Genomic DNA, 13258 nt, shown 5'->3' with positions numbered 1-13258 from the left:
TCAGGTGCGTTTCTCATTCCCTACTTTGCTGGGATTTTCACGTGTTCTGTTCCACTCTTCTTCCTCGAGGTTTCCATTGGCCAGTTCTCGAGCCGCAGTGCATTACATGTTTGGTCCATTTGTCCTTTGCTCAAAGGTTAGTCAAAATGTCCTCCTGCACAAACAATTAAATGAACAAATGTCTTCGGCTTTTCATTTTTACGATCTCAAAAGTATTATCATATAGGATTCGAGGACCCTAATGGATCAGACGTATAACTCTATCACGGTTGGCCATATGAATGCATCATTATCTTTTCTGCAACATTATTCTGGCTGCTCCAAACGTTTTCAGTTTGTCTTCTCTCCCGGTCTATACAATAACAATCACAACAGTTACAGTGTAGAAAGTGTAAAAGTAGCAGTGTAATACAATCAATGATTTAGTAACACCGCCATGTAATCTTGTTTTCAGGCACTGGCATCACACAGGTAGTTGCCACTTTCACTGCAGCCTTGCCCTATAACCTCATCATTGCTTGGTCTGTTTACTACTTGTACTGGTCTTTCTGGTCAGAGTTGCCATGGACAACATGCGGGAACAGGTGGAACACGCCCCTGTGCATCACTAAGCTTGGTAACAACTCATCAGTCACTGACGCCTACCTGACTAACAGCACGGAGGATCACCAGCTGCTTAAATCTGCATGGCGGAAGCCGAATGTAACATTGACGGCATCAGAGGAGTTTTGGCAGTAAGACCTGAGGTTTCAGTGACATATGATAATGTTTATATGAAATAATATGAGTCCTGTGCCATTTGACTGGCAATACTATACAAAGATCGCATTTCATGGTCACAATACAGAAACTAAGTGCGAAAGGATACACAAGTTTGACTATCCTCAGAAACAAAGTCCGTTCAGTGTAAAACGAAACACAACTGTGAAACATTACATAATTCGATCACTCTGAAAATATCCGATGACACAAACATTTCACGAAATGGGAAAGCATGTCCTGCCGATAGCGGCAGCTCTCATCATTCTTCAAAAATGCCAAAGTATCTAATTCCCAAGTTGTGCCCACGCATTTCAGGGGAACACTAAGTCAATAAGCACAAGACCTGTTTGTTTTTCCGGTGTTAGTTGTTCATATAATTATAGTTTATCCTTTAGGGATAATTCAGTATCTTCCCTCCATTTCTCCTAATCTTAGGATTACAGGACGATGAAAGAGATTGGATTGGAGGAAGATGTTCACTGAATTCACTGACATATATCGTTGTATTCCTACAGGGCGAATGATGATTAGGGCGTAGGTAACTAGATTGTGGCAACCAGAACTTCTATACTTTATAGAGCAATATACACTATTCACAAAAAGAAAAAGGTTACGTCATTTTGAGAATATTAGCTGTTGGAAAAAATACAGATATACTATTTCTTTCCACAGCTTCGTGTTTGGGTGATTGTAAACCGCTTCAGTACCAAAACGCGGCAATTTTACTTTTGTACCTTTTTAGAAGCGTTTCAAGAATTATTCACCAACACGTGACCAAGATGACATGCAAAGTAACATGTACGTGCAAATGAGCAAATTTATTAATATGAAGAAAATTGGAATGGTTCTATACAGGTCATCGCTCACATGAACGTGAAGAGTAGTCACTACTACTAGCAGAACGCCCAGTGGCTGTTGTAGACCTTGACCTATGCAGTTAACAGAGTTCAGGTCTGCACTACAATCACAGCTCTCATGATGGCAGCGATGGCATACAGACGGACGATTGCAGTATTTGGAACCATGTCCAAATTTCTCAAAATTGTAACACTGTAGTGGATTAGGGACATACACCTTAATTCCAATGCTAAAATAGCCTGCTTTAATGGATTTCAACATAGCGGGCAGTGAAAAAGTGAACAAATAAAGCTTTTGCTGAGACAGAGATTACCCCTCCCCTTCTCAGGAAACGTTTCACGAACGTCACATGTTGTGTAGATTTCTTCCTCAGCCTTTCCCACAAGACAGTGGGTCGCGGATGATCCGTCGGCTTCAATTTAGAGTTCTGTGTACTGAGACATTAACTTCAGTGTTTGCGAATGTGGACCATTTGAGACGGTTGAGAGCTTGTTTTGTCACAGAAGACTCTGCCAAAGGAGTGCCACGTCACAGCCGTGATACGTTGGCTAGTTCTCCAGAAATAAGTTCAACTGCTTTGAATAGAGCAAAGGAAGTCCATTCTTTGATTCAACGACAATACATCTTGCCCAAGGATTAGCATTTTGAGGGAGAGAAATGTTAAAATGAGTCAAATGTGCAGAAACGTTTAGCCATCCACAGGGCTTGGCGCGACCAGCAGATTGTACCGGCTTGTTGGTGAAGTCAGGGCCGGAGTGATGTGTAAGGTGAAAGGGACACAGTCCCAGGATCCGTTTGCCTTCAACCGCCCGAAAGAGTGTGCTCAGTGTTGTCTCACAACTAGAAATTGGGTGCTGCGGAACAATATGCCCAGGTCCACACGGCGAAGATGAGCTATTAGAGTTACCCACCCCCACCACCACCAACCCCCTTCCCCGTCTTATTTAAAAGTGGATTGGAATTTTATATGTAATCCAATTCAATTTAACAATTTCCAGTGAGAAATACCTTTTTGTCTCCTTTAAAGGATTCATTACATTTGTTTTTGAGTTCCTATATCCGTGCATTATGTTGTAGGTTTACACAACTTTGAATATTCGACCTTCAACATAAAATTTAATTCAAATTGTGATATTGCAGTTGTTTTACTGTTCTTCGTCGACAGGTTTTTATCATATACATAGATTCCTTTTTTAACGATGTGGCTGCAATACTGCCGATGTGACGTTAAATATTATCTCACTCACTCACGTCAACATTTTGGACATCAAAGTAGACAATAAGAAATGATCATATTGCAATAGTAATCATATAACTAGCTGCAAAACAAGATATGACTCAAACACTGCAGTGGCACCCTGTAGCTCAAGTGATCTATCAAAAATCGTATGACCTATTTTCATAAATTATTATTGATTTTGACAGGTATAACACACTGCGAGTTTCGAGCGGTATCGACAATTTCGGAACAGTTCAGGTTCATCTCGTTCTCTGCATCCTTATTTCTTGGGTTCTTGCATTTCTGTGTATGATGAAAGGTGTGAAGTCTGTTGGAAAGGTGGGGTACCATTATTATATGCTTCTGATCAAACCTTTCTGTAATACCTGTAGGAACAGGACACCAATATTGATGTACATGGTAGTCTGACAGTGTTCATCGAAGACGTGAACTCCATGATGACCATTTTCACAATTTGGTTGACTTTTATGACTATCGCTTTTTCAGTCTATTCATGTACTATGCACCTGTGCAAAATCTAGCATTTACAGACTTGGATTTTGCTGCAATTTCTCTAAACAAGGTTGTGTACGTGACTGCCCTTCTTCCCTACTTTCTCCTGACGGCTTTGCTGGTCAGGTCGTGCATGATGCCGGGCGCTGCTGAGGGTATACACTATTTCCTCCATCCAGACTTTTCTCAACTGGGAAATGTACAAGTGAGGTGCTTTAGTATTATTTGTACGATTACTGTCGACCTCCATTATAAGAACTAGCTAACGGACATATCGCATTACAGAAGCTTTTACTTTCGGCAACACACTTAATATCAATTTCTCATGTGACATGAAAATGTTGTCGTATTTCATATTCTACCTAAAAGGTTTGGCTGGAGGCTTTGCTGCAAGGGTTTTATTCCATGAGTACAACAGCCGGAGGCCTCATCACCATGAGCAGCTACAACAGCTTCAACAACAACTGCTTCAGGTGAACATGTCCTCTCTATGAAGGCCACAACAACCGGAAAGTAACAATAGAAATGAAGACAGAAATGATTTTATATGTATAGGAAATACACAAATGAAATCAGTATGACCCTGGTTCACCTTTGATTCCAAAATATTACCAATATTTAATTCTCGGGGCATCATTTGCCATATGTATGAAGACGTATCCAGTAATATTCATGAAACCTTGGATATCTCACAAGGGTAACAGTTGTTTGTCTGTTGTTATCAAATCTCACTGTTAGCATGAATTGATTTTTAAGGGTTTCTAGATATGGATCACAGTGATGTAATAATCTTATCAAAGTTTCTTTTGAGAGATACTCGCGAAGGTCAGAGTTAGAAAACTGGCCTTCAGTAACCCATCCTTGTCGTAAGAAGCGACTAACAGGATCGGGTGGTCAGGCTCGCTGACTTGGTGGACACATGTCATCGGTTCCCAATTGCGCAGATCGATGTTCATACTGTTGATGACTGGATTGTCTGGTCCAGACTCAATTATTTACAGACCGCCGCCATATAACTGGAACATTGATGAGTCCTGTGTTGAACCGATTTCAGTCATTTCACTCTTTTCAGAGACCTCGTGTTACTTACCGTCGTTGGTGAAGCCAGCAGTATATTTTGTGGTCTTGTGGTCTTCTCTTCACTGGGATTCATGGCTCATCAAGCTCAGATACCGATATCAGAAGTCGTGTCATCCGGTAAACAGTTATCTCTTTTACATGGATCTGACATGGTGCATGACTGTCCGCGCACAGCGAAGAGTGAACAGGATGAGAATGTTGCAAGTAGAAGTGTTTGGTTTCGATTCATAATGAATTTAAACACAGGTGTCTAAAAGCTTTTATGAGTTATGGCCCATATTCAACTCAATGCTTTATTTAAGTTGGACAGTCAGGTATGGAGACGGCTCATCACAGGTTAATAAGGCAATAACTGTGTCTGCATTTCTGCGTGTCTGCTTCTCCAACACCTGTCAGTCTCTCTCTATGTACCCCTCCCTCGTAACAGACAGTGATCTGTGTCAATATTTTAAAGATAGATTGTTAATCTTTATGTCTCAAGAATTGTTAACTCATTAAGCCCGAGAGCCACTTCACTGCTCAACACCTGGAACCCCGTGCCGATTGCCTAGCTAGCTGTGGCGAGACTAATTAGGGCTATTCACGCCTGATATCCCTAGCAGGTTTCGAATACTACAGGAAACTGTCTCGTCATACGAGCAAGTCCTGATTGTTTAACTGTTTAATTGTGTTGTAAAGATATATGTTGAAAGAAAGCAGGTGTGAATACGTATCATATATGTAACGTTTCACTTAATTTCATTGCACTTTCTCTTGTAGAACATTGGTGGCGTGTACAGATATATTTTCTTGTCACATGTATGTATTCTTTGTATGTAAGACATGAGACATACTCAAACAAATTGTCCCTTTAAATTGTATGAGGTTATATTTTACAAAGCATCTATGTCAGTGGCAGTAAAGAATTTACTTACATGCTTTCTATGAAAGAAGCATTTTCGCTGATACATTGCTAGTACTAACACGCTAGTCTGTGACTTACATGGAGCAGATTTACAGAATGTCGCTTTGGTTCATCTAGATGTAAGGCAGAAAATGAACATTATCATACAAACATACTTGTATACATATTGTATAATACTATTTCTTGCACACACACACACACACACACACTCACACATATAGATAGATAGATAGATAGATAGATAGATAGATAGATAGATAGATGGGATCATGGGATAGGGCGTCGTTAAAGTTCCCGAATAGAACATTTGTATCTCAACTATTCAGCATAGTGGCTGATTTGTTATCTATGACCAATCGTATCATGAGATACCTGTCACAGCGGAAATGACAGGTGATGGGGCGTGAGCTAAATTTCTGAAGGAGCACGTTTGGTCACTAGACAGCTTGGATACAGATTGATTATTCGCTAGATCGTTGACCAACTGGTATGCTGGATTTCGAGCTGTCATGAAAAGCTTTGTGTATCGTGAACATACATAATCGTGAGGATGCAGGAAATGTACACACAGGACCAACAAGCACTTTGGCGAGTTTATTTCTCCTTAAAGCGCTCAAAGCGCTACAGTCCGATTATTATCAGCCCGGTCAGCCCAATCCAACCATTTAGCGCACACTAGAAGTACATCAAACATAATGGCTTGCTGAACATTTAAATATAATTTGCACATTGTTACGAATGAATAACCTAATTGAAATACATGCATTATAGAATTCAAAAAGTGACACGATACTGATTTATTATAATGTATACACTGGCAGTTGAACCCCCTCAAATATTTATGAAGATGGGCATGTCTATATTTATTCTGAATGCAAGCCAGGTTCAGAAGATTGATGATGGTCGTGACTCCATAAAACAGGTTGTCCAATGATCGTTACTCCATAAAACAGGTTGTCCAATGATCGTTACTCCATAAAACAGGTTGTCCAATGATATATAACAGCGCATTAGTTTGTTTTACACTTGTCACGGGACAAAACTTTCAACAAGGGCGTAACTGGACATGCATTCTGCCAGAGGCTGTTCAATTATCTCATTACTGTTGTCTGACTGAATATTTATTAGACGCATGAGTATCACTAACTGATGTATTATCCTGCTTTTATTGCCGATGCTTCCAATAGAGACTTGATAAACGTAGTAATTACACTGAATCAGATAATTACAGACATCAAATGCAAACACAATGCTCATGTAAATTGCATTGAAATTGCATTGTCATTTCACATCTTGTTTTATATTCATTAGGTAGTATTTGCATTTAGAAGAAGATTTTGTAACCTTGTCACCGTTACTTCAAACAATGTCCAAAAACAGTATTTTAGTATTCACTGCCAATGTAACAAACACTTACCAACTCTTACACATCTCATGATCCCCCTTCTGGCAGACATGTGTTCATTGACCTGTATAAGCCTATGACATTGCTAGCAATTGTTATCAAAACATTTTCATAATTCTTCTGATTAAGACAAAAGGTCATCTCTCTCGTAAGAAAAGCTAATCTTTGATCAGTACTGCTAAATTGATTCAGTACGAATTCGAAACGTCAAACGCACATGTGAGTCTCTCGCTGAATGAGAGGTACTTTCTGCTGACGAACATTTGCGGCTGGCGCTGAATATGAGATGCTTTTTATTACCGCCCATACGTGACTCTCGCTGTGAGAAGTTAATTAATTTGCCTCACATACACGCCTCTCAGCCTTAATGAGTTAAAGTGTTCTTTGACATCACCACCAAATTCTGTGTGTGGATAGGCACATAGAATTGTGGGCGCGTGACCCAAGGACATGATGCATCGTTCATCACATTTGAAATAGGCGGATGTGTGAGGTTAGATCCGATCATTTATGTGGTATTCACCAATATTAACTACGATTTAAAAATTATTTGTGTGAAGTTCGGTTTTCTGTGTTCAGTATACTTGAGCCACATAAGAATCAGTCATCTTCCGGCACTGGGTGGAGATATTGCCAAACAGCAATTGTATGTGGCCCAAAGGCACTTCTTATCAAGCTAAGGCCTCTGCATCGGCGTGATGCGTGGTATGGTAAAAGCCATTCATTGGTCCTTGTTGCAGATCCACTTTAATTCACTTGAGGATTATGGGTGAACAATGGTTTTATTCCGCCGTTATGTGGTTGAATAAACCCTAAAACGGTGCACCTCAACCAACTTACACATGCTCTGAAAAAGGTATGATAGCAAGGTATGCTTTCTTTTACCAGGTTCTGGGCTAGGGTTCATCATCTATCCCGAGGCAATCGCGCAGCTACCTGTGCCTCAGCTGTGGGCAGTGCTCTTCTTCATCATGATGTTAACTATGGGAATAGATTCTATGGTAAATATGTAATTTACACTATATAAAACGTAGCGTAAAACGCATTCACAAATAGACGTATTACCTAATTTATCTTGAATTCAAACAACAAATGTCCTACGTTCCAAGGAGCCATCGATTAAGTACGCAAACATCTACAGATATTTTATTCGAGTAACGCAAACCAATGGCAAATATACGAACAAAGCCTTTGAAATAGCAGATGTATTTAAGGCAATAATACATGAAACGTTACTTACATAGGTTGAATACCGCACTGATATTCATGGTTGCAATTATCCATTAACCAACGACATTGCGTTGTCATTGCATTATATATATATATATATATATATATATATATATATATATATATATATATATATATATATATATATATATATATATATATTGCAATGACAACATATATATATATATATATATATATATATATATATAATGCAATGACAACATACATATATATATATATATATATATATATATATATATATATATATAATGCAATGACAACGCAATGTCGTTGGTTAATGGATAATAATAATATATATATATATATATACGCACTCAAACACACACACACATATGATAATGCTGACAATGCCAATAATAATATCTGTACAACAGTATCTGAGGCCTTATTATCCATCTTACCTTCTTTCTTAACTTTGTATAAACTGCAATGTTAGGAAAGGCAGTGGAATCAAATTAGCTCTGGAGACCCAGACTGTCTGAAAACTTTCTGAGTTTCCCGTTAACATGAATTAAAGAGGCAAGATGAAGGAGTCCTTCAGTAAATAAAGTACAATAACAAGGCATAGTGAGATCGGAGAAGAAACACCCTTTAATCATACGATTCTGAACGGGGCAGGTCAAGTGATTAAATCAGAATTTGATACACAAGTACATCGATATGAATCGAAAGAAAAGAGTTCAGGATACAGGATGTAAGACAAGTCACAAGATGTTTTAATGTCTCATCGTTTGTCTTGGTACAAGGCAAAGATACAGGATGGCATCACTGTAGGAGTAAGATTGACTCTAAGAGGGCAATGAAGAACAGAATCCTGAAGAGTGACATAATCTTGGGTGCCAGACCAAGATATTACAGTGTTAGGAAGCTGTTTTCAAAGAGTTTCAATGTTATTAATAAGAAGGGAGATTTGAAGAGGAATGAAGAAAGTTGACATTTAACTGCAACAAAGATATTTTTGGTCTGTTTGAGAAATAATAATAGGTTGGGATGGCTTTGGGTATTGAGAGTATTTATCAGAAATCAGAAAAGAGAGATGATGGAGAGTTTGCTGAAGAACATGTGCAGAAATGAGAAGAGAGGAACGTTTAACTTGTACTAAATCTAAATCTAAAATGCCTCATTTTAGTTGGTCTATGTTATGCTCTACGGTGCCTGCTTCCTTAATCTGAGTAGTCAGGATATAAGTTAGAAGAGATTTGGCCACTTTAGGGTATGATTATGTTGTGCCAACTCATTAATGTTTTTAGCTGTTGCTGTGCCAGAAAGAGTTTTAGAGGAGGAACCTATAAAATTAAAAGCACCATGTTTAGATCTGGATTGTAAAAATAGTTTGGACTGCAGAATGATGTTTGAAATTTGGAAATTGGTTCGATTTACGTAGAAGATACTTTTGTCTTTAATGAGATTGAGATGAGTCTTAATATGTCGGAGGACAGCACAAGTTCCATTGCCCATATTGCAAATGGTGAGATGATTCATGACTGGAATATTAATCAATTTGATTTCGTAGGTGTGTACCCAAAATTCAGTAGCAATGTAGACGGGAGTTGCGGTCATAAAGAGAACTCCATTTGTAAGTTGCTGCACGGAACCTTTGCCAAGAACAGGTGACAAAGACAGCAACAGCGTCGCAATGATTAAATTACGCAATGAGTGACCTATGAGAGAAGAAAGCAGAAGCATCTAGGGATGATGACCCGGAAGTGGATCATATTGTGGTCAACAACACAGTTCATATCCTAGCACTATATGACAAGGACTATTTTATGTCCTTAAAACGGTTGACACTGGTATTCCAAAGAATTCCTGTCACAGATATTGAAAGAAGGCAATCATGATATTATGACTGGGAAAAAATGCATTTGCGTTTTGTGTCCTGCTCTTGTTTTGAACATTTTGGGGAAGTCCGCAATCACAGATGGCTATAAGCTGGCACCTGGTTCTCGTGTGCGTTCACTGTATCCTATCCATTTTACAAAGTACCTTTATGGTTTTACCTTTGATGATTCTATTAATGTATTAGGTTTCCACATCTTCCTTGGAGTTGGAGATGTTAGGTGTAGGGACAATAGCAAATGTTTGTATGGGATCCGTATATATAATTATTAGCAGACTTGCCCAAGTGAGATTAGCATTTTGAAAGGGGCCGTTTGGAATCATTTGCTTGGACTGTAGTATGGGGCGTGGGTGGTTGAAAATTGTCACTCAGGCTGGGACACATTGTCGTCATGGGCCTGAAACTTGGGACAGGGAGGTTGGGTTTGGGGAGGGTAGTAACGTTTGAGTCCATTGATATGTATGGGGGATTTGTGAGGCTTGTTGGCCTGGAATTCACACACACAGCTTCAAGGTATGGTTGGGCCCTATCTCTGTCATGTGATGTGGATCATTGAACTTGACAGTAAGTTTGGATGATTTACCCTTTTGCACTGCAGAATTGTAATAACCTGATCACCATTTTGAAATTGAGGACATCTGTGTTTGGTATCATTGCGATCCCTATTCAGTTACCGAGTGAATGCCATAGATTTGGCTGTCCTGAGGTTGTGAAGTAAAGCATGCATCCGGTCAACAGATAACGTTGAGAGTACCCCGTGGAGTATTTTACATAGCCGTCATAATGCAAGGAATAACTTCAGCCCAGTTGTTTTGTTCGGAGCTGACGTAAGTGCAAAGTGCCTGTTCTATTGAACTATTCATGCGTTCACGCATACCATTGGTTTGTGGATGATAGATGGAAGTAAAGAAATGTTTGATATCCAGGAGTTCACATAGTCCATTAACAAGTTTAGATGTAAAGTGACGACATCTGTCAGTAAGCAGAGAGTAAGGTGCACCATAGCGTGAGAAACGCTCATTCAAAAGCAACTGATTTACCTTACTAGATTCTTGACTGCAAATTGAAACACTTTCAGCCCAATGGGACAAAGAATCAACATCAAGCATAATGTATGTGTAACCTTCTTTGGTTACTGCAAAGTAGGACCTAGAACGTCCTCATGTAGCCTGAAGAATGTGTCACCAGTTGGTAAGAGGACCGTTGGGGCTTTCTTCTTGTGAGAACGTTTAGGAAGTTGACACCGGTGGCAAGATTTGATGTAATTTTCTATGTTTTGGTACATGTCTGGCCTATATTCTTTGTTCATCAGAGTATGCCTTACAGCACATCTACTGAAATGGCCACCACCTGCTTTAAAATCTTGGTAGGCATTGAGAAGACCTTTCCTCGAACACAGCTGTGTGAATAACAGCTGTCTGTTGTTCGTAGTGCTTCTATGTTTTAGCCCGTCAAGGGAAGTTGAAATGCCGTAAAATCAGTGTCCCCCTGAGTGGGTACGTAAGCCCCCAAAACATTCCATGTCAAATTTAATCTTACACTTTTTAGCTGTAGTGTTATTGTAAATCCAGCTATAGTCCATGTAGGTAGCAGAGGAACTGCAAGTCCCCGTGGTCCCTAATATGGTGATCTACCTTCAGTCGTTGGCGATCTATAGCTAGTGTTTAATATATATTATATTGTCTGCTTTAATTGCTAGAATGTTTTACTTTTCCATGCTAGTTTTATATCCACATCTGTGATACCCTAGTACTTTTCCTGTCCTTTTCGGCAGGTTTTATTCTTCAAAATGTTTTCATTTTTCACATATAAATTGTTTTTCGTTACGATATGGCTGAGCTATAGCCAATGTGACGTTAAATATTAACTCACTCACTCTATGTTTAGCCTGATGGAAATGGTAAAAAATATCATCTAATAGTTCATACACAAGGGTACGAAATTTGAGACGCTGAACTTAGTGTAGTTGGTTGGAATGTCTTCTTTGGACAAGTATTCAATGATTAGCCGTAAATCAGGACTTGTAGCTTGCATGTCTGCTAAATTTTGAGTTCTACAACTACAGACAATACTAATGTGAATGGCTTGCTAATGTAGATATGTGAAGAAGATCATACTTTATCACGAGGAAAGTGTGCCTGGGGCATTTGTTTATTTGCACAGGCACTTTAATGGATTTTGGGTAAGTACCACAAGGAGCTTAAGTGAGTTTGTCTAAGTAGATGGGGGGGCTTGAACACTGGGTATTGGTGGAGCATTATCATTTCCATCTGATCAGATGATTTTCGCCTGGATGGGTTCTAGAAATTTTGACAGGGATATCAGCTTGCAAGTGGGGTGAGTGGTGGGGGTTGGGGGGACCCTCATAAATATGAATGCATTTCGTTGAGAGATCTATGATAACTGTTTTGTTGCCAGGAATAAGAAAGGGAAGAATGAGAGCGTGATGGGTGTGTTTACAGAGATAGAAAGAGTGAGATAGAAGAAGATAGAAGAAGATCTGAAGAAATGATGCCTAGATGTTCTTTTTCCCCCTCCACCTACGATTTCAGAGAGGAGGGAAGGCTGGTATTGGCACCAGAACTAGCCTAATTCAGATAGCACTGTGGAGGCATCTGTGACGGCATTTGAGGTTCGTAGCAGTGGAGGTGGCAGCAGTGCAGATGCTCCTTGGTATGGTGGAGAGTCATCATGTTAATCTGATGTTGCTACTGCTGACGCTAATGTGGGCGTTATCGTGTAATGGTCGTCACCAATCACTTACCATATCTGCCAGTTCTACGTACAGGATTATCCTCAATCTGGGCCACTTCCTCGAGTGTCCATGATTTCGCTCATGTAAACCAACTGCTTCAAGGAGGTTCTGGGTCCTTTGATGGCAAGAGCCACTATTACAGGCTGTGTGGACGTTAACCTGGTAAGGTAGTCCTGAATTGCCTTCCCTGACTGCTGCATGAGCGTCATTCGTGGTGCCATACTTTTGTACAACCTGAAATGTACAGGAGGAGAAGAGGGCATACCCGTTCGACCTGAATGCCTGAGTGTTATGGAATGTGGCATAATTGGTAAAGTCCTGCCACCTGCCAGTTCTCTTCACCTAAAATGACGGGGGTGGGGGTCGGGGGGATGTGCTACTATACTTTGTAATAAAACCCGAAGCTTTCCCAGTGAAATAATTCGATGAGAATTGATATTTATGGTTGAAAGTATACAGTACTAAACCATTTTGCTAACAGCTGAAGGGATGATGTACATGCAGCTAGGGTCTATGCACGAAGCAAATGCAACGTGAGTGAGTGAGTGAGTCAATATTTAACGTCACATCGGCAATATTGCAGCCATATCGTAACGAGAACATACATGACAAAAAAGAATATACATGCATATTATGAACACCCTGTCTACGAAGGACAGTAAAACCACTAG

At 39.7% G+C, this 13258-nt stretch overlaps 1 protein-coding gene across 1 annotated transcript in view; it reads left to right on the top strand.

Moving 5' to 3' along the window:
* Positions 1 to 13258, top strand: part of LOC137257395 (sodium- and chloride-dependent glycine transporter 2-like) — a 49316-nt gene that overhangs the window by 16197 nt on the left and 19861 nt on the right. Inside the window, exons 2-8 of the mRNA XM_067794726.1 lie at positions 5 to 136; positions 455 to 734; positions 3046 to 3178; positions 3423 to 3557; positions 3722 to 3825; positions 4425 to 4549; positions 7630 to 7742. Of these exons, the coding sequence (XP_067650827.1) occupies positions 5 to 136; positions 455 to 734; positions 3046 to 3178; positions 3423 to 3557; positions 3722 to 3825; positions 4425 to 4549; positions 7630 to 7742 (1022 nt within the window). The remainder of the gene's footprint in view (positions 1 to 4; positions 137 to 454; positions 735 to 3045; positions 3179 to 3422; positions 3558 to 3721; positions 3826 to 4424; positions 4550 to 7629; positions 7743 to 13258) is intronic.

This window comes from Haliotis asinina, chromosome 12 (assembly GCF_037392515.1).
Source record: "Haliotis asinina isolate JCU_RB_2024 chromosome 12, JCU_Hal_asi_v2, whole genome shotgun sequence".
Taxonomy (NCBI): Eukaryota; Metazoa; Mollusca; class Gastropoda; order Lepetellida; family Haliotidae; genus Haliotis; species Haliotis asinina.
The sequence above is the reverse complement of the archived record's forward strand: the minus strand, read 5'-3'. Positions and strand labels throughout refer to the sequence as shown.